General features: G+C 39.9%; 1 protein-coding gene across 1 annotated transcript in view; it reads left to right on the top strand.

Annotated features, from left to right (window-relative positions):
- Window positions 1–18,785, top strand: part of Grpr (gastrin releasing peptide receptor) — a 40,407-nt gene extending 21,622 nt beyond the window's left edge. The window contains exons 2-3 of the mRNA XM_075958229.1: window positions 9,497–9,848; window positions 11,910–18,785. Coding sequence (XP_075814344.1) covers window positions 9,497–9,848; window positions 11,910–12,296 — 739 coding nt within the window. The 3' untranslated portion in view covers window positions 12,297–18,785. The remainder of the gene's footprint in view (window positions 1–9,496; window positions 9,849–11,909) is intronic.
- Window positions 18,786–23,095: the final 4,310 nt, after the last annotated feature.

The raw sequence follows: 23,095 nt of genomic DNA, 5'->3' as shown, positions 1-23,095 counted from the left end.
CATGGAAGGACTCTGCCTACATAGGCTATTTGGTTTTTTTTTTTTTTTTGATCTCTTTGAGGAAAACCAATTACATTTTGGTCTCTTTGAGGAAGTCCAATTACGTTTCACAGCATGGGTCATGACTCACTCCCTTGGCCTAGCTTTAAAGTTTGCTTCTTCCCAAAGAAGGAAGATCTCTGTTGAAGATTTCTAGGAATTCCACTAAAACCTTAGCTATATCATCTGGAAACTTTCCTATGGGACAGTGGACCCCAAAGAGGAGATCACCCATTTGGAGAGAGAGTTGAGACCTAGATAATGAGTAAGAAAGGAAAGTATCAAACCTATTTATATTGGCTTCTATTTAACTGTAAGGATGAATTAATCATTAGGGTCTAAACTGAAGCTCACTCCCTGACCACTCTACCACAGGATCCATTACCATCTCGCACCAGGCAGCAGAAGTGGTGCCCCCACCCAATGGCAGCCTCATTCTTCCCTGTGGCTCAGCTCACAACCAGTCACTCTGGACTGATGTGTATTTGTATGTAATCTAGTTTTAATTAAACTAGCCTCCCTCAATGAACAAGTGGCTTAAAAATAGTCCTGATGAAACAAAAGAGAACACAACAGAACCTCACAGGTTGTAGACAATATTAAAATTCCAAACCCAAGAGAACAATGTGACTATAGCCAGGAAGATATATCTCTTGCTCTTGGTGTAGGTCCTGAGCTGATAGACACATTCAGTCACATTTCAATTAAAATTTAATAATGTTGTTGACAGGGCAAAGGCTTTTACCTTTAATGGCATTAAGCAAAATATATGACATTATGTCTTAGTTAATTTTCTATTACTGAGAATAAATATTATGGCTAAGACAACTTATAAAAGAAAGAGTTATTGGGTTTACAGCTTCAGAGGGTTAGTCCTTGAACATCATGACAGGAAGCATGGCAACAGACAGGTAGGCGGGCATGGTGCTCAAGCAGTAGCTAAGAACTTATATGTTAGGACAATAACCACAGCAGAGAGGGGGGACAGAGAGGAAAGTGAAAGAGGGAGATGAAGATGGAGACAGGAAGAGGGGAAAGAAAGAGAGAGACAGAGAGAGAACTAATTGGGAGTGGTGTAGGCATTTGAAACCTCAAAGCTTGCCTGCAGTGACACACCTCCTCAAAAAGGTCACATCTCCTAATCCTTCCAAAATAGTTCCAAATGGAGAACAAGCATTCAAATGTGAGCATCTATGGGGGTCATCCTAATTCAAACCACTACACATTATTTTACCTTTAGTCTACTGTCAGCTTATCTTTTAAAAATATGTATTTAGAATACCTACTTACATCCAATAAAAAACATTTCCTCAATTTGCCTTTACAATGTAGTATGTATGGGTGTAAATGTTTGTGTTTATGTTTGCTTGCTGTGTTCTATGTTGAGCTTTGAAAAGTAAATCCCTATATACTTGAGTGTTTTTTCTTAGAATAAGGACACTCTTTGTCTTAGTGTTTCTATTGCTGTGACAATCTACCATGACCAAAAAGCCATTTGGAGAGAAATGAGTTTATTTGGCTTCTATTCCATACTGCTGTTCACTATTGAAGGAAGTCAGGACAGGAACTCCAACAGGGCAGGAACCTGGAGGCAGGAGCTGATGCAGAGGGAATGGAAGAGTGCTGCTCCTTGATTTGCTCCCCCTGACTTGCTCAGCCTGTTTTCTTATAGAACCTAGAACCACCAGCTCAGGAATGGAACTACCCATGATGGGCTTGACCCTCCCCCATTGATCACTAATTAAGAAAATGCCTTACAGCTGGGTGTCATGAAAGTATTTTCTCAACTGAGGCTATCTCTTTCAAGTAACTCTAGTTTGTGTGTCAAGTTGACATAAAATTAGCCAGCACACACTTCTGTATACCATTATCATATTGAGAGAACTTAATGAAATTTTTAACAACATATAATATTTAGCCCATAATCAAATTTCCCTTATTGTCCTCTAAAACTCTTTTATATCTTCTTTTTTATAATTATGGACCAAATTAAAGGCTTATGCATTACATGTATTACATGCATTATACCTCTTCCAGCACATTCCATGTAGAACCTTCCATTTTCTTTACTCTCAATTTCTTTAACAGCAATGGTATTGATTTTCTTTTTCAGTCTTGGCTGTCTTGGAACTAGCTCTATACATGAGGCTGGCCTCGAACTCACAAGGATCTGCTTGCCTCTGCCTGCTGAATGCTTGGATTAAAGGAGAGCGCTACCACCATCCAGCTTTGTTTTCAAATGTGCATTGGCATTTTGCTATGGCTGTTGGGCATGTGAATGCTGGGACTTGAACCTGGGTCCTCTGAGAGAGGAGTCAGTGTTCTTAACCACTGAGCCATCTCTCCAGCCCTAACACTGATATTTTTTAAATATTTTGTGTTTGCTATTTGGCAATTCCATACATGTATATAGTGCATCTTGGTTGTCTCCACCCCCAGCTTTCCCCCAACTCCCTTTGGGCCCTCTCCAAAACATCTCCCTCCCACTTCATGTCCCATCTTCTTTTTAAAAAATAACTCAGCTAAGTGGAATCAGTGCTTCCCATGTGTGCATGAGCCTAAGACTTTCCAATGAAGAATGAGAAACCTACCAGTTGCCACCAACAGCCAATAACTCTGCAGCTAGGGTGTGACTTCATGACCTCCTCCCCAGTCATGCTATAATGTTAACTGGTTTGATCTTATGCAGGTCACCAATACTTCTCTGAGTTCATGAGAAAAACAGCAATCTTGTATCCAGAAGACAGCATTTCGCAGCACTTTCTCCCATCATCTGGTTCTTATGTTCTTTCCTCGTTCTGTTCTGAGATGTCTCTAGAGATTGAACATGGGGGTTGATATAGATAACCTGTTTAGAACTGAGCATCCAACAGTTACTTATTATTAGCACTTTGGTCAATTATGAGTCTCTTCATGACCTTGTTACCCATTAGAAAAAGAAACTTCTCTGACCAAGGTTGAGATTAGCACTAATCTATAGTTATAAACATAAATACATTTAACTATTTATTTATTTTTATGTATATGAGTGTTTGGTCTACATGTATGTGTGTGCACTGGATGTGTGCCAAGTGCTCATGAAGGGCAGAAGAGGAGGGAACTGGATCTCCTGGAACTGGAGTCACAGTTATAAGCTGTCCTATGAGTGCTGGGAAACACAAGAGCAACAAGTGCTCTTAATTGCAGAGCTATTTACTTCTCCGGTCTCAAACATAAATATTTAGGAGGGAGTTTGACCCATCTATCTTGAAAAACAACAGTAGTAAATTCTCTAGAATTTATGACCTTTCCAACCATGAAATTTTGAGCAGGTTTATAGTACTAGGCATGAATTCTTCCTGCGGTTCAGACCTCTAACCCAATCCTAAAGAGGTTGGTTACCTCTATGACAATTATTCCACTATTGCACGAGTGGGCACATCATGTCTGAGGGTTGGTATTGTAGCATGCAGGGTTAACTCTTGGGTATATAATGACGAATTTCCCCACCATACCCCAAAGTGGACTTTGCATCAGATTCTTGCACTAGAAAACTGGCCAGCAGGAAGGAAATTTCCAGATCAATTACAACATGATCTTCTATGTCCTGCAGCCAAAGTAAGTGGTATCTTTCTTTAGCAGTAGGTTCCTACTATCTAGTTACAGTTGCAATAGATATTGCTATTTTTGATTACTCAAAGTCAGTTATTTTTTAGAATGTACCAGAATATGGATTTGTCTTTTTTTCTTCATGTTTAGATTCTGATTAAATGTTCCAGTCACAAATACTGAATGCATAGGTAGTCATTCTGATGACTCAGGCCTATAAGCCTAGTTACTTCAGAGACCAAGACAGGAAGCTTGCAAGTTGAAGGTTCCTTTTCATGAATACATTAGTATAATGACAAAATCAACATGAACATATTTTTTAAACTTTTAAATAAAATTAAAGAATTTTCCTGGACATCCAAGAATGTCTTAAGCACTGTGCCATGTGCCTATACTGTTTAAAGGAAAAATTTCCCTTGCATTTGATATGTTAAGGGGTAACTTCTAGATCCTTCTATCATAAAAGTGTATTTTCCAATTTGTAACCAAGTAGTGATCTTTAGTGAGCACGTTGTATGAATGTCTTATTACTCCCAAACCTCTAGCCTCAATGGTTTCATTGTTTTCAACAGAATCAGTGATTATATAGAAGGTTACAAATAGACATCATCTAAATGTGTTTTTTCTTTGTTAGCTGGCCCTTTTCTTTTGTTATTTAATTGTAAAAGAAAGGCTGGAAAGATGGCCCAGAAGTTCAGAGCAGGTAATGTTTTTGCAGAGGACCCAAGTTGGGTCTCATGCTGGTTAGTTGATAATGGCCTGTAACTGCAACTCCAGGAAATTTGACTTCCTCTTCTGGTCTCCACATGGTGAACATAAACTCAAGCAGAGGCACACACATACACATAAAATAAAAATAATGAAACAGCATAGGTTTTAAATAGCTTTAAATTCACTGAGTTATCTATTACCACTGCTCTAACTTTATTGCTAAAACTGTTCTGAAAAGACTCTTCAATATGTTTTCAATGTTCATTACTACAACTCTCTCATCCTTCAAACACTTTCTTTCTGCCTGTCACCATAGTGTATTTGAAGTTCATCTTATACAATTCCTACTTCAGGTTAGAATTAAACATTTCCTCCAAGAGCTTCCATTTTCTTTTAGTGGGCAATAATTTTAGAATATTTTCTTAAGGTACATGTATTATTTATAAAGAAAAACACATACATTGAAGGTGCATGTCTGTTTATTCTTTCTTGAGTGATGTTCCCAACTAGTACAACGAGTAGTGCTTTTACCCTGTATTTGAAGCTGAGTAACTCCTTGAGGCATTTAGTTTATCATCCTTCATTTAATATGATTGAAAATCTTCTTTAATACCTTTGCAATAGGGAAGAAAGATCGAATTCAACTCTATGCCCAACTTTTATTTGTTCATACCACTTCCACCAAGCCTTGGATAGGGAAACAAGGGAAACAATTTTAACAATTTTAAGTATTGAGGATCTGCTGCCTTGTGCTACTAGTGCCTACCCCATCCCACATGCTTGGGAGGCATGCATTTTATTATGGCGGAGTTGCATTTCACTGTGAAAATTACCACTTTCTGAGTGACAGCCCCTGCTTAGTCTTTAAAGCATTCTCAAAAAAAGTGTCTAATTCCCTCTCAACTACCCACCGCTATTACACTAGCTTCCTTGGGACAGTGAGGTGCATGACAAAGTCCAGGTGAAGGCGAGTGCATGACACGACAAGAAGAGAATCGTATTAAAGAGTCAGCCTACTGTTTAGTCCTTTCTTCTCCTCATTCCTTCTGTCATCTCCATTTACCCAACATCTCCTATTTCCTGCTTCCTTCTATATTCTCCCTTAACTTCCTTCCTTTATGTCTTTTTCTTTTTTCTCAACCTGTCCCTCCATTCAGCCATTTTCCTGGGGATTCTGCTTTGATCACAAGCCTAAGTTATAATCCAGAAGAAATTAGAGTATATTCAGATTCCCAGGATGAAAAAAAAAACAGGAACCATTAATGTGGGGAGAAATAGGAAAAGAATGACTGTAATATGTCACATATTTAAAAGAAAAGAATTGAATCTTCTGCAAGAACCACTAACCTATTTGCTGAGAAATAACTCTGAGGGATGGGGTAGAGGAGAGAGACAAGGATCTGGGAGGAGTTGGGAGACGAAACTGTATGATCAGAATATATGGTATGGAAAAAACTTTTTGAAAGATTCCACTTCTCTATGCTCTGGGTTATAGGCATCTTACAATCAGCTATTAGCAGCCTCACATTTTTTTCAAGGAGGACTGTAGGTGCTATTCTCAATGGAAAATAAATATGAGGTTTTGTGGTTTTGTCAAAGTTTATCTGTAGGATTCTAATTTAATTTCAGGAAACATACCTCAGAGACTATTTTGCTCATTTTGTTTTTTTTTTCTAGACCAGTCTTCCTTGTATAGTGAGCATTTGGATTATACTGGGAGTTTTAAAGGGTTAATGTTTGACAATTCCTACTGAATACAGTAGATAATTAGAGACAAACAAGGGGTGAAATATTTGAATAAAATAATGAACTGAAACTATCATCTGACTTATCAATTGAGTAAAAGTCATGCCTTTCTGTGGATGAAGGTTTCCAATATTGGACAGAGGAGTCAAATCAGTTTGAGTCTTTGACACATTAATTTTGTGAAGACCATCCTTCACCCTTTCCAATGTTGACACAAGAAAAATGAAGCACAGATGTTTTCAGAAGTGGGAAAGAATTACCAAGAGCCTCGTATTATCAGCACAGTGAATTTGCCCATCTACAGAAGAATGATTATTGCTAAGTGTGTAATAGTGAAGCCCCCCCCTCTCATTTGTGAGACCCTAGGAAGAAGAGATTCTCCTCCAAGTTATATATTGACAACCAATAGCAAGTGTCTGCTGAGCTCCTACTTAAGCATATGTAGAACAAGGGACTTGGGACATTTTGCATGATATAGAAAAAAATGGAAAGAAGTCAGAATCTTCATACTGGAGGAAACTGATGAAAAAGTCAGGTAGAAGAGGCATGCCCATAAAAAACTAGAAAGCAATAAATTAATGTTTGGCCAATTGGTGCAGCCCATAATCCAAGTTACTCAAGGAAGCAGAGGCAAGAGAATTGCAAGAGTGAGGTCTACCTGGGCTATAGAGTACGTTCAAGACAAACCTGGGCAATTTACAAGGATTGTCTCAAAATGAAAAGCAAAAAGAAATATGGGACTATATAGAGGGCTTGCCTAGCTTGCATGTACAAGGTCTTGGTCCAATACTCAGTACCACAAATAATTAACTAAAGACAGTGCATAGTAAGTGTAAGATGAGAAGAGCTGATAACCCTATAAAAATTCAGCTATGTTAGGAGGAAGAATGAGAGTGTTTGATGCATCAATTAGTCTGCAAAATATTCAAGATGACAAACTAGGAATTGTAAGGATCGAATTCAGATGTATGCAGACTGGACTGAGCATGAAGAAAGAGGGAGGGAAACAGAGATGAAATGGAGATTTCAGCATTTTCATATGTATTCCTTGAGTACAAAGAGGCGGCTTGTTCTTTTAAGGGTTGGAAATGATACAGGAGAAATGTGGTAGTTTGAAGGAAATCGGTCCCCATAATCACATAGGGAGTGGCACTGTTAGGAGGTATGACTTTGATGGAGTGGATATGACCTTGCTGGAGGAAGTATGTCACTGTGGGGGCAGAATTCGAGGCATGCTCAGGATACTTCCAAGTGTCTCAGTCAACTTCTTGTTGCCTGCAAGATATAGGACTCTCAGCTACTAACCCAGCACTACACCTGCCTGCATGCCTCCATGTTCCCTGTCATGATGATAATGGACCGAACCTTGGTAACTGTTAGCAAGCTGCCCCCAATGAATTATTTCCTTTATAACAGTTGCTGTGGTCATGGTCTTTCTTCACATAAATAGAAACCTTAACTAAGACAGGAAACTATCCTGGGAATAAATATGGTGGCAGTTTCAAATGGCCATTGTAGTTGACTATTTCATATAAGGCTCTTTTGGTCACAAAAATGGAAGCCACTTAATGTAACTCAAGAAAAAAGGCAATGACAGAATGTTCCAATTATAACACGAGGTTGTATGTTCAAAAGTAGCTCATAGGTCAGAAATGAAGGACTCTCTGTGACTTAGGGCCACATTGTCTCTGTTTCCTCTCATGTCTGCTTCATCCTTTTTTTTCCAGTCTATCTACTCTCTTTCCTTATCTTCTCCAGAGTTGAAGCACGACTCCTCTGATCACTTCTTTGACAGCAAAAATCTTTTCTCTACAGTATCAATCATTAACTAGCTATATTTTCTGGTTAGATGTTTAAGAGAAAGAGAATCTCTTCTATACCTGAGTAAACAGTTTATTAGCTGGTTCAGCTCAGCTATCCACCTCAATAGACCGTTGACTTCAGGCTTGTGCCTGCTTCCCAGAGTTCTTAACCCAAGGCAGCAATGGTACAGGTGCCTCACAAAACAGTAAGAGCTAGGGCAGAAGGAAGAAAATAAGACAGTGAAGCGAAGATCAGTTTGCTAATTACAGGCCTCCTTCTGGGTGTAGCATTTTCAATGGCCTATTCATTCCTCAATCTTTGAAAGAAAGAAGAGAAATGTTGAAAATATTTAATGACTTCAGGTTCCTGGAAATGGATGTGAACATTCAAAATGAAGACTGTGTCTCTCTTTAGGTAACAATTTGCTTTGTTATTCATTTCTGCAATTTATTAAGAAATCTGAAAGGAACATCAGCTTTTCTGAGAAGCACTCTTAAAATCAAGTCACAGTGAATTGTGCGGCACAGTGACTGCGGTTATTAACAATGTATTATATGCTTGAAAATCAGAGTCAATTTTAATTGACTTCATAGAAACAAAACCCAGATAACTACATGAGATAATACATATTCTAATTAGCTCAAGTCTTTGTATAATGTATATATATTTTGAAACATAATATTGTACACAATAAATAAATATATATAATTTTTAAAGGGAAAAATCTCATGGGAACCCTTGCCTAGACAAAAACAACTTCGGGCATCTAAGGAATGATGAGAGGGGGAGAAATAGTTTTCCCCAGGGAAGACTTCACCTAATTGGTTATTCAATACCAAACATTCAGTCCAGAAATTATATACATACAAGTAACATTAAATTACTGAGCACATTATATTATATATTTAGGAATGTGTGTGTGTGTGTGTGTGTGTGTGTGAGAGAGAGAGAGAGAGAGAGAGAGAGAGAGAGAGAGAGAGAGAGAGAGAGAACACACAGACACACACACACACAGAGAGGAAGAGAGAGAGAGAGAGAGAGAGAGAGAGAGAGAGAGAGAGAACACAGACACAAACACAGAGAGAGAGAGGGAGAGAGAGAGAGGGAGAGAGAGAGAGAACACACAGACACACACACAGAGAGAGAGGGAGAGAGAGAGAGAGAGAGAGAGAGAGAGAGAGAGAGAGAACACACAGACACACACAGAGAGAGAGAGGGAGAGAGAGAGAGAACACACAGACACACACACACAGAGAAGGAGAGAGAGAGAGAGAGAGAGAGAGAGAGAGAGAGAGAGAGAGAGAGAGAGAAAGAAAGAGAGAGAGAGAGAGAGCATAATGTTACTTCTCAAGGCATACATTATAGGCCAGCTAGAATGAGGCAAGGGACATGATCAGGTTGCCAAATTTTAGAAGGCAATTTCAGAAGGCACTCACTTTTGGGGTTATGAGAATTCAGAGTAAATATTTTCATGACTTAATGGTGAGTACTTCCTTAAATTTGCACCTCAGCAGCTTAACTTGCTTCACCTTGGTCCTAGCTGTGGGATAATCTATAATGATGTTGAACAATTTACATAGACCCATTCGTTTCCTTTTTGCTGCCCCAGGTACAAAGCCATTGTCCGGCCAATGGATATCCAGGCATCACATGCCCTGATGAAGATCTGTCTCAAAGCTGCCTTGATCTGGATCGTCTCGATGCTGTTGGCCGTCCCAGAGGCTGTGTTTTCTGACCTCCATCCCTTCCATGTGAAAGATACCAACCAAACCTTCATTAGTTGTGCCCCCTACCCACACTCTAATGAGCTGCACCCCAAAATCCACTCTATGGCTTCCTTTCTGGTTTTCTACATTATCCCACTGTCAATCATCTCTGTTTACTACTACTTCATTGCCCGAAATCTGATTCAGAGCGCCTACAATCTTCCTGTGGAAGGCAATATACATGTCAAGAAACAGGTGGGTGCTTACTGTCGGTTCATTTTCCTCCTTAGGTACTTGGCCTCTTGCACTAATTCTGAATCTTAGTGACAAGTATGGTGTGTAAGTGACCACTCACTTGATCTTGAGATTCTAGGAAGTGAGTGATGCCTCTTTAGGGGCTTTGGGTTATTTCTGTGATAGGGCACTTGCATAGCATACTCTAGGCCCCCGGATTCAGTCCCCTGGAACTGTGAAAAAAATAATTTCAGGGACTCCAATGCTTTCTATAGATTTATCTTTTAATTTTAATCATGCTGTTTGACCAGGAAGAGAGGGACCACACAGATAAAGCAGAGGGAGAGGAAAATGAGACTGGGTGAGGAAAAAGATAATCTGGTTAAAAACAGCTAGAGAGTTGACTAAAGTCAAAGGACATGACATGCTTGAACACCAATGTCTTCATGAAAACCATCTCAATCTAGGCAATGCATGCCTAGGCTTGCAGAATGATTGACTCAAATCCAGATTTGAGTTTCCCTTTTGAGGCCTCAGTTTTCTTATCACTGTTATAATGGTGATACTTTCTATTTTGTAAGGTTATTGAGAGTATAAGAGAGGATGTATAAGAGCTACAAGTCCCAGAATGCAGAATAACCCCCTATGTCACTCCACCTCTATCTCCATAGAGCCCTGAAATTTTATCCTAGAGGGACAAGTAGAAACTAAGGGTTCTGGTTTTCCTTTTTGTCAGTATTTTAATTTTTTGATTTATGTATTTTAACTTGATGTATATGACTGTTTGCCTGAAATGTATGTGCACCGTGAGTGTGCATGGTACCCATGGAAGTTTGAGGAGGGCATTAAATCCCATAGGAGTAGATTTATATGTGGTTGTGAGCCACCATGTGTGCAGGGAACTTAACCCAGGTCCTTTTTGAGCCACCTCTCCAGCCCTAGCCACTTCTTTTTGCTTCCTATCCCAAATGCAAATCATATGTATGTATACACACACACACACACACACACACACACACACACACACACACACGAACAAAAAGACTTCCCAACTCCATGGAAGTGAATCGCCAATTTCTTTTTTTGTCCCTTTTTTTCTTTATTCGAAGAACTAACACATTTTTTTGTTTTTTAATTTATTTATTTTTTATTGAAAATTTCCACCTCCTCCCCTCCTCGCACTTCCCTCCCTTCCCCCCATTCCCCCTTCCCCTCCCTCTCCAGTCCAAGGAGCAGTCAGGGTTCCCTACCCTATGGGAAGTTCAAGGTCCTCCTTGCTTCCCCCAGGTCCAGGAAGGTAAGCATCCAAACAGACTAGGCTCCCACAAAGCCAGTCCATGCAGTAGAATCAAAACCCAACACCATTGTCCTTGGCTTCTCCGTCAGCCTCCACCGTCAGCCACATTTAGAGAGTCGGGTTCCCCTTCCAAAGTTCGTTCCTTACCAAGGAGAAATAACAGTTGTCAGTACAACTGACTACCTATTTGAAAGGCCTTTAGTAAACAAACACCCACTCTACCCCAAATTGTTTAATGAGGAAGAAGTCCCCCCTTGAAGTCACAAAGGTAGTTAAGCACAAAAAGAGATGTTCACTCTGCCTTGAATAATCACCTTACTCACTGTGTCATCCAGAAATAGCTAGAGATTAAAAAATAATAATACAGACTTATCTCAGCTTGGCCAATGAGGAAGAATAAAGCTTGCTGCTGTCTTGAGCATCAGAGGGGATAAGAAATAATTAACTGTAAAGAAAGGCATAAAGTCGAATGGCTGATAAACTGCCCCAATGCTCTCTGGAGGGAAAAGAGGGCATTTACTAGCATTTCATTGTGCAATCCATTCAAGCATGTAATCAACTTTATTTAAAGATCTGGTCTCAGCAGTATGATGTAACTATTTTACCTCACGTGTTTCTGCTCCCTGCCTTATCAATCTCTGTTTCTGATTTAGCTCCCCCCCCCCACATTATCTTCATCTCCAATTGAACTCTTTCTGGCAGCTCTGCTCCCTCATCCATTTCCCTGTCCCCGTTTGTCTTCATCCCTCTAACACTGCACCCCCTCTGCCTCTTTCTCTGCTCAGATCGAATCCCGGAAGCGACTTGCCAAGACAGTACTGGTGTTTGTGGGCCTCTTCGCCTTCTGCTGGCTCCCCAATCATGTCATCTACCTGTACCGTTCCTACCACTACTCTGAGGTGGACACATCCATGCTCCACTTTGTCACCAGCATCTGTGCCCGCCTCCTAGCCTTCACCAACTCGTGTGTGAACCCCTTTGCCCTCTATCTACTGAGCAAGAGCTTCAGGAAGCAGTTCAACACTCAGCTCCTCTGCTGCCAGCCTGGCCTGATGAACCGCTCCCACAGCACTGGCAGAAGTACCACCTGCATGACCTCCTTCAAGAGCACCAACCCCTCGGCCACCTTCAGCCTCATCAACGGAAACATCTGTCATGAGGGGTACGTCTAGACTAACCCTTCAACCTTGCCTCCTAAGGGACTCCAGATTTTGTTTTATGGATGGCCGGAAGCCCTGGAATCGGTTGTTATCTCTGGACCTTCCGAAGACCCTTCAGGAGGCTAAGTGATGCAGATGGGTAGAAGAGATGACCAAATGCATCAACTAGTATTGTATCTCAGAGGAAGCCAGTAGGCTTCCTTTTCCATCTCAGCCTGGGAGGGCTTTTTCTGATGGCGATCAAATTTTCCTTTAAAAAAGAAGGAACAAATTGGAAATTATTATTCAAAGCACCAAGTCCTGCAATGCAAGTATGGTCAATTAAGTCATAGGAATTATATGAGCAAAGAGAGCCGAGAAACCACACACTGAATATCTACTCTGTGAAAGATTTTATTTAAACAGAAGCTGATTGCTTTCAAAACACGGCTTGACTCTTTTTTTCCAGAAATATCTATAATATGTAAACCAAGGGACAACTTTAATTTACATTCCTAAAATAAGAAGCCAACTCCAAAAAAGAGTCCCATGTATGAGGAATGGACTTCATTAATAACATTGGAAGCCAGTGTAATATAAAACAAACCTCTAAATATTGACTTTTAAAAAGATGTTGCTGAGGACATAGGAGAAACACCCAATATAAATTGTAAGGCACAATACAACCAAACACATGGCTCCATATATGGATATAGAGCAACAGTTTATGTTCTGACTTCTTGTTTCATAGGAATTCGGATTGTTAACCCAATTTGGGCTATTGTAGTGTCATTCTGCCATTTAGGTGAAATTTTTTTTGCAGGGAAAATGTTCATTTTATCCAATAACAACTATTTATAAATGTATAAAGGATGGCATTTATTCTTGGTGTACATGTTTTGAATCCAGTACCTTTACTTAGGTTTAATTGTGTTTGCTATGGTGAAGCAGGAGTTTCAATACGAGGAAGATCATAACTGTAGAGAAGAAAAGTCATGTTTATATTGGATGTATAGTTCCCCTAAAATGTGTGGAGGAAATTAATGTAGTTTTATTAACATGAATTTGTGTCTGAACATGTCTAAAAAACAGTCACAGAAAGCTTAAAATTTTTGACCCAACCAAAAAAGGTACATATTTGTTTCTATTTTAAAGGACTGTGCATGAAATAGCCCACATGCAGATAAAGACTGGACCGGTGGCTCCATCTCTCTCTAAATGCATGGAAAGCACCCTGTAAAGTTTGGACTATCTTACTTGAGAAATCCTTCTTTGACTTTTTCTGAACTTAAAGAAGGGCCAATTCTGACAGACTGTGAATATGCAGACTCACTTGACTCTAAATCCAAGTTGTACAAGTGTTTCTTAATGTGTATCCCTTAAATCCTAAGGCAATTTTATTTCAAGCTTTCTCTGCCTGGGTGATATATAAACAGCAAGCACATACATAGCACATATAAAAAGCTTTCTGTCGGTTGATGCGGGGAAGTACTGGCTGGCTGTGGAGCTTTAGGCATTAGACCCAAGACAGTGTAAGGATCTGTGCTGCTTACAATTGTACCAGCTGGAACAAAATCTCTTCATTCCCGCCTTCTCTGGGCTTTTATGTACTATAAACACAAGCTTTCCTGGTAGTCCTTAATTACATTGCACTGTTTGAAAAGCGAGACAGACAGCAGAGGTTTAAAAAAAAAATCAAGAAGACTTGCTATCCCAACATCACCTCTAGCTATATGACTTGGTTATCTGTTTTCACTCCTCTAGGCTCCCTTTTCATGTTTAAAATGAGAAGACAGAGCAAAGTCCCTTCTATTGCTAAGACCCCCCTGTGTCTTTTTATCTCGTCCAGTTCTGTCTTGAACGCGCATCCATGTGGCCCATCTCCTTACAGTTAGTACACTTCTCTTTCTTCTATAACCAGAAGTCACTGGAGACCCCTTACCCACTCTTCCATGCCCCCGGGTACATAGGTGGGATGAAAGAAGCTAGGTTGTTCTGCTACCCGAAGGCTTTTTGGCATCACTCACATGAGGAAAGCTCCATGAGCTTACAGGGTTTTAGAATTAGAGCTGAAAGCTACATAAAAAAACGTACGGCTCAGTCTTCTCACCATTCAAAGGGAGCTCTTGCTCTTTGCTCTTCTTTAGCTTTCAAACACCTGCTCTATCAAAATCCCGGGTCACAATTTACCTTTGCCTCAACCCTTCAAATCCCATGAGCATAAGTGGCTATGTGTCTAGATAGTTGTTAACATAGACAGCCTTCCGGGATGGCTAGAATTCTGGCATATGGAATTTGGAATTGTAGTTTTAGCTTCTCTGATAGACCTGCTTCTAGAGATGTTCCCGGGACAGGTTTCAGTCTCCTGTCTCCTTCAGTTACCTGGAGGTGCAGATTGTGCATCTCTTCATTAGCCACTAGACAAACAGTGAGAAGATCAAGGCCTGGGTATTGCTGAGTGTTCTAAGGAATCTTGTTATTTCCTTGTGACTTGTAAATGAAAGAGTTCGGGGGAGTTTTGGCAGCCAATGACCCAAAGTGATAAACCATAGAGTGAATTAAACAATGGGTCGAACCAGACCTTCTTATTAGCAAAGACTTCATTGGTCCATTATTTCTCTAACTACATTCAAGTTGTATTTTAAAATCAAGAACCTAAAATCATATGAGAAACCTGAGAACCATGTAGTGTCCCTTCTGTGCCAGGACAGAACACATTGGGACTGCAGCTGAGCCATTTCATGCCTGGCTTCCAAAGATAATCACGTTTAGCACTTATGTCTTTGGCGAAGGAAAAAAAAATCAATTTTTGCTGTGGAAACCCATCTGTGTTTATTCAATTGACAGATACTACCTTTCAATCTATCTTAAATTGAGCCTCCCCAAGGCAGGCAGCTCAACAGTGATAGATTAAGCAATAAACAAAGCAGTCTCCCCACCAAGGGCTGCTGCTGGCAGGGAAGGTACAGCTGCCATTGGGAGCGATAGTCTACAGCAAGATGATCCTCCCTGCTTAGGGCAGACAAGGCCCCTCCCTGCCGGTGATTTTATGATCCCCATAAATGGGCATGGCTCAGCCCACTTCTGGCTGCTCTCACTTCCCCACTGAATCGAGCTTTCTGCCTCATTAGCAAAGCCTCTTTACCCCACTAATAATTTGGTTCTTCAACTTAGAGGCTGAAGAGCCCGTAGGGAAGCTATTTAGAAGCTGCTACAGACGAAGCCATGTCTCATCCTGGTAGGAAAGTGCACACTGAGCACAAGTAAATGAACTAGACTGTGAGATGTGGGAGAACCCGGGTTGTAAAGTTCATGTTTCCGCCAAGAGGAGCAGTTGGTTATTGGTTTCTGAGCCTCATTCTGTGTCAGCTGGCCTCTAGCAAAGGAGATTATCTTTGTTTAGAGAATGATGTGGGGAATGGCATCCTCACCTGTGGGCTAAAGGTGGCGGCTAAGTCACTTTCCTCAGAAGCTGGATAGAAACAATTGCCCTGAGGGCCTGACTGTATGAGGATTGAATGAACAAATCATGGGGTTTTTTTAAGGTGTGTGTGGGGGGAGATGTGCACTTTCTTGCCATTGGCTCTCTTCACATCGATACTAAAAGGGAGAGGTTGTGCGAGAACGGATTAGAATTCACCCTGGGGTTCAAGGAGGGGCAGAGCATATTTCACAAAATTCCTGTAACTTTGGCCCCTTTTTCGGGGAATGAGCTAACAGCTGAAAAGAAGCAAGAATGCCTTACTTTACAGGACAGATCTCTCTGGCTCTCTGCATCTGTCTTCTCTCTCTCTTTCTCTCGGCCTCCGTGCGTGTGCGTGAGCGCACACGTGCTATTCATTGAAACCACACCGCCCTAAACTCCTTCCGTCTGAGTCTGCACTGCTATTCCTCCCAGCCACACCTCTCCCACAGAACAGACACAACAACTTCAACACTGCTCCACTCCTGCGGTAACTTCGGCCTTCAAGGCCAGTGAGACAGCGCAACTGGTAAAGGCTCTTACTGCTGAGTCAGACGTGCTGAATTTCACCTCCAGAGCCCATGTGGTTGAAGGCAAGAACTATCCCACAAGTTGTCTTCTGACCTCCACACATGCACCATGGCACATGCAGGGGCCCTCCACGCAACCACCCCTCCCCCCACACACGTAGATAAACAGAGGTAATAAAAAGAAGGTTTGAAATATTATAATTTGGGCCTTCAAAGACATCCTTTGTTAGACAAAGGAGGAGCAAGCATATGCTCCAGGAGAACATATATTATAGAGCACTCAACAAATAGCACACGAAGAACAAACTTGCCTTTTATGAAACCTCATGTTAGAAATGGCACTTAATGGAGTTGAAATATTTTCTTACAGTTTCAAGGTTGCACATGTATTCACTGTAGGAACCTTGGGTTAGATGATTACAGTCCATGATTAATTCAAAAGAATATTGCATTTACCTCATGTTCATGGTCTATAAAGTATTCTCACACGCATTACCTCATCAAATAAACGTGTTTCCCACTGACCGAAAAGACCATTTACATCCTTTAGTATGGGAATTTAGAAGTATTAAAGTCTCTTACTTGTTACCATCTAGCACTGAATTAAAAGGTCCATGGAATCATGGGACTGAAGCATGAGCTGTCAAAATCAAACCACATTTGACCCACGAAAAGGAAAAGGCTGTTTCATCCACTGTAATTTAATGTGATTTCACTTTTCTCTGATCTGAATTAACCATTCTGAACGAGTCTGTGGCTCATTCTGTGAAAATGACAGTCATTACTTCCCCAGTTTCCAGGACGTTTTGATAACCCTAGAAAGAGACTCCTTACTTTGGTACAAGGGAGTTAATAGGGTTATTGTTGTCTGTATAGAAGCGGTAATAACTTCCCCTGTTATAAGGAAGTGTTATAATGGAGCTCCTAGGACTTAATACAAAGTTACTCTAGATGTTACCCAAAGGCCTGACCTAGTGAGAGAATGAAAAGGGATCAGGTAAAGGACTCATTGAAGGCCAAGGCAGGGATGCAGTACAAACTGGTTGATCAGGGAAGTCCCTTAGCTTATACCTTCATCCCAACCCGGAGATACATATTAGTTGCAAGGACCCACATGCTTCTGTGGCTAGCTGAAAAACCTACCCAACAGGCTGCTTGGGGACACAGGCTTGTAATCCCAGCACTCAAGAGGCTGAGGCACAAGAATTATTACAAGTTCCAGGACAGCCAGGGCTACATAGTGATACTTTGTCTCAAAACAACCCAAAAAAATCAAATCAATGACAAATAACTTAGCAATGGACAAAGTCAAAGAAGAGGACCCAAGTCCGAACAATTAACTTTGTGTGGGTCAGGATTCATTGGAGAAAGGGTATCAGGAATGAGGCAGAGCCACTCACTCATCCCCCATCTTCCTTACTAAATAAATATGACAATGAATGGTTTCCTAGAGCCTGGGGACCCAGGCTACAACAGGAATGGCCTCTAATGGAAAAACTATTTCTTGGACTAAGGGACTTGAGCAAAAACTCAAATAAGGAATAGGTTGTCTGGATTTCCTGTTAGAATCCCAGATCCCATTCACTGTCTCTGCCCTCCCTGAGTTTTTACATTTCTAGGAGATAAGATTTATATTTTCCAAAATTCACTCCCAGAGTAATAGAACACAGAGACTCTCATAACTTTATGGTTTCTTAAAAGAATAATTTTAATGGATGATAAAACTTCATTAACTCCCAGGCAAGCTTGAAATTTTTGGTATAATTCAGGGCCTCAATATTTAAGACACATTGTATAATCTGGTCCTCTTGTGTATTCAAGATTTTCTTTGAGTTGGCTTTAGCTATGACTATGACAATGACAAAGGAAAAGTGTGTTCCCTAAACAATATTCTGTTCTGTATGCTGAGCTTTACTGATCTGTACATGACCTTTCTTGCATTCGAGACAACAGCGTTTGAGATGACACACTCCAGTGAGTTGTGAAACCACACGACACATGCCTCTTTAGTGTCATTTTATGTTTTGTTTTAAATACTAGGCACATGTTTTGTAAATTACAGTTGTACTTGTTAATATTAGCCATAAATATTTATTGCATTGAAAAATATACTTTGTGTTAAATAACTCAGAACGAGTTCCAGGTATGGTACTCAGTGTAAATAATGTCATAGCTTGGCTTTTCTAGACTCTTTGGATTGATGAATTCTGTAGAAGAAATTCACAATATGAACATGACTGACTCAGATGCTTTCGCCTTTGCCATGTGTGTAACTGTATGGTCGTGTGAAACTCGCTCTGTACAAAGTGTGCCCTGTGATTGAATTCGGAGTTCTCCAGAAATGCTTCCAAAGCTACTATTTTATCCTGTGTGCTCTCTGTGACAGTAACTCAAATCCAGTGTAGAGAACTGGATGTTCAAAGTAGTAGAAGATAGGTAGTTACTCTTATTTCTTAACACAGTAAAACATAATTTATGAACTGGACAGATGCATGCATCCAATAGTCAATAAAATAGTTGTGTGACTGCAGTCTGTGACTCTGTGTCCCTTTTATTATTAATAATAACTATTATTATTATTATTAATTTAGGGGTATATGTACAGCCTGGTACACATGCAGGAGATTAGAGACCACCTTGTGGGAGGCAGTTCCTTCTTTGGCCGTGTAGGTCCTGGGGATCAAACTCAGTTCTCGGGCTTAGTGGCAAGCACATTTTAATTGTTGAGCCATCTCACCAGCCCTGTCCTTTAGATAATTGGTTCCTCAGACCTACATCAGAGTCAATCAAGCCGATTTGTTACAAAATATAGAGTTTCTAATACTTTATTAATATAGAACATTCTGCATTGAAAAACATGCACTCCACATAATTCTCAATAACTAGAGTTTTATTACATTTTGCTTATATACATAGCATCTTAAAACCTATTTTACTTTTTTATTTTTTTAAATTAATTTATTTATTTTGAGGTGAAAGGGTTTATTTTAGCTCACTATTCCCAAAGAATCAATAAAAATAAACATATGGATATTTTAATGTACTTTTGAAAGTTAAATTTTTCACATACAATATGAATAAACTATGCATTATGAAAAAGTATGAAAGGGGTTTGTGATCATAGACTCATAAAACATAAAATATGCACAGGGAGATGGATGTGTTAGGAAAATACTTGCTATGTGAAAAAATTTTCATCTATGTGTACACATAAATGGAATGCAAACTATCTTTGCACAAATAAAAGGATTTTCCCTCCATCTGACATTATGTCTTAATCACTACTAATACAACATACAAAGAGTAGAAAATCAGAAGTTTTTCCTACTTACTTTATATTTCACCATGGCAGATGAATATGAGTCTTGATCAACAGAGCCTTCTTCCTTGACTTCTTTTATGTGTATCTGTAGAAACAGATTTTATGAATTCTTTGTATTTTGATCTTATCCATTTCTTACCCCTCCCCTGAATCTTCCCAGGCCCACCCCACTTCCCTATGTACCCTGCAACTTCATGTTGTCTTTTTCTTCATATTTTAAATAACTCCATGACTCTGAATTTGCACTGAACCATCTGGTAGTGTAGGGTTGGCCTATCAGGAAGAATACCCTTAAAGAAAATGGGCTCTCCCCACCCTCAGAAACCAAGTGACCAGAGTTCTTCAGTTAAGAGTAGGAGCTTGGGAACCTCTTCTTCCTCCATGCTAGAATGTTGACAGTCTTGGTCTTGTGTGGCTCTTGTACAGGCAACCGCTGCCGCTAGGACTTTGTGAGTGCAGTGGTTCTTTCATGCCGGAGGCTAGCAATTTGCTCTTATCCTCCCTACCCTCTGTCTCACGGTCTAAAGAACTAAAAGCACACGTCTCAGAACTAAAGGCATGGAAAATGGTATCTAGCACCGTTACTTAACTGTTACTGCCCCTTTTCCTCCTAATGCTCAGCATCCAGCCCAAACCCTGCAGCTGGTGATCATTGTTGTGTTGGTACTAGTGTGTTTATGTGTCTGCTGCAGTGCTTACACACATATATGGGTAATAATAAAATGTTTTCACACATTCCATCCTCAATTTACAGAAATGGTAGCATATTGGTTGCCGTGCCCCTGTTTACTCATGACACACCATATTGTGAAGATCTTTTGCTACCAGTGCCTGAAATGTTTCTTTATCTTTACTAAACTTACACGGCATAACCTCATTTTTTTTTACCCAGTCTCATTGGAGTTTTTCAGTGTTTTCCTATCATAAACAATGACATGATAAATAATAAAAATAATATGTTTGTAATTTCATGCATGTGAAAATGTTTCTGTAGAGAAAAATCTAGAATGTAGAATTGCTGAAACGAGAGTTTATAATTGTGACAATTATTCCAAACTCTTCTCCCTAAGACTTAGATGCTAAAATATAAGGATCCCTGCTTTCTGTAATTATCCTAGATAACACAAGGCAGACAAGCTCTTAAAAATTTATGGCTTAAGCAAGACCAAAGCATAAGGATGAAGTGGGCATGAAGTCCCACCCCTAGCCAAGGCGATATTGGCAATTATTAGTTGCTGGAAGAGGAACAGTCAGTTTTCTATATGAGTGTATCCCCTGGTAGGCCTACTATGGTCCAATAGAAGACTATATACCTAAGAACATTTGAGCAACATAAATTGGATTTAATGGGCTTTATTTTTAAAAAAGGACACAGTCTTTCCTTGGTTGCGGAGGCAGCTATGGGAAGAGTTGAGAGAGGGAAATGAAAGTGATCAAAATTTGCTATGTGAAATTCTCAAAATATTAAAAAAGAAAAGGCAAATGTGTGTAAGAATTCCTCTCATCATTTTTATAATGAATATATGCTAATGAAAGAAACATGCTAATGAAAATAAAAAATTCAATTTAAGCATGTGGGGGGATCCTTATGAATCAAAGTGAGGAAATCCAGTTAACAGATACAAGACAATTAACACATTACCAGTGTTGAGTTCTATTCTTTTTTCTATCTACTCTATGTTATTGTGAAGAAAAGCAAACAGATTTTAAGGTGGTATTTCCAAAAGCTATTTGGCACTGAGTTCATGAATTGTCCTATCCATTTCCATAGGACCAGTGGTCAGAAAGCTAATTATTTCTTCCTTGTCACCAATTCACTTACATAAAATGTGTGTGTATTGCACGGTGATCATGTCTTTTGAAATATTTAAAATACGCAACAGCAGCTATGGCTTGATATGGTTTGAGTATCTCCTAGGGCTTCATGTCTTGAGTTGAAGTCTCTGTTGTTAGGTAACAAGAGGATCAAATTTAATCCAACTATGAAATTAGAGGTGAAACCTTCAGGTGATGTAGATTAACTGAGGTCCCCATGATTAAATTTTGATGGCTTATAAAAGGAGGGAAGAAATCAGAAAGCCAAATATCATCCTCTCATTTGTAGTTTCTCGTCGCATGTAGTGTACAAAATTATGTGTGCATATTTAAAATGAAGCAGAAGTGAAACTGTTCTAGGGATGCAGGGGAACAGAAGGGAGGAGAGAGGGGCAAGAAAAGGGAGGACATAATTAGAGGTAAGGTGCTTTATGTATAACATAAATCTATAAGAACATATAAAATCAAATAAAATTTAAAATTGAAGCCACAAGGAACACACACACACACACACACACACTGCCCTGCACTGCCATCAAGAAAACCATCCTCTTTGGTGGCACAAGAATACCTGCAGTATTAGTACTTGGAAGTCAGAAGCATAAAGCTCATTGGAAGTTTCAGACAAGTCCTGGCTCTTTAGTGAGTTCCAGGCCAACCAGATCTACAAGCATTACTGTGTCTTAAAACAAAACCAGCAAAACAGACAAAAGACCATCACTAGCCCTAGCACATTGATATTGACCCTTCAGAGCTGGAAAACATAGATTTTTCCTTATAAATCTGTCTTTCTTGGTAACAGAAAATGAGCTAATGGAAGGAAATTGACAGCAAAGCAATGGCATAGTCACAGTGGGTGTAAATAAGAACCACCCAGACTCTGTGCCTTGGTGAGAAGAGATAATACTTGGGGTGCCTACCAGATGTAGTCAGAAAATTTCCTGAAGGGCACACTTGTCACCATGCCAAGAGGCTTCCAGAAGGTAGACTTTGAATGCAAGGAAGTTTTCTCATCTTACATGTGCCCTGCCGTGTACTCCACCTTCTTGATACCTAATGTGTACAGACCACAATTAAGTTGTAAATGCTTTATGGAAGTGTCAACACTTTCATATCATAACTGTGCCTAAAGTAATGCTTGAGTCTCTGGGTTTCGGGGATCATATGGCGATACAGTCCAGCTAAAACTTTTGGGCTATCCAGGAAATAAAATGCCAAACTGAATGGAAGGTGGTTCCTCTGTGATCACTCAGTTTCATCCATAGCCCAAATGATATTTCCTCTCTGAAACTCTTTGTAAGCTTTTTACCTACCATGTCAGAAAAAGAAAACTTTACTAATCCACGGATTGTAGTATAGAGAGTTTAATACTCTCTCAGACGCATGGGTTATCAGTGTTATAAGACATTCCAGAGAATGCCATACATAGCCCCTAAATTCACAAATGAGGAAGTTCAAGAAAAGTGTCAGAATTTATGCTTCATTTAGTCATCAGAATTTGAGAAAATGAAAACGAATGGGCTTGGAGATAATGTAGATGAAGTGGGCGGGGTTTCAACAGTCCCTTTTGCTAGGGGAAAGGTAAGGCTGTACAGGACTATGCTGCAACACACTAAGCTTGTTCATTAGGCTCAACGCTGACAACTGATGCTTTCTAACACAAGAGATATGTGATAATTTCTCAAGGAAACAACACAGAAGC

Source organism: Microtus pennsylvanicus, chromosome X (assembly GCF_037038515.1).
Source record: "Microtus pennsylvanicus isolate mMicPen1 chromosome X, mMicPen1.hap1, whole genome shotgun sequence".
Classification (NCBI taxonomy): domain Eukaryota; kingdom Metazoa; phylum Chordata; class Mammalia; order Rodentia; family Cricetidae; genus Microtus; species Microtus pennsylvanicus.
This window is presented reverse-complemented; position numbering and strand designations above follow the sequence as displayed.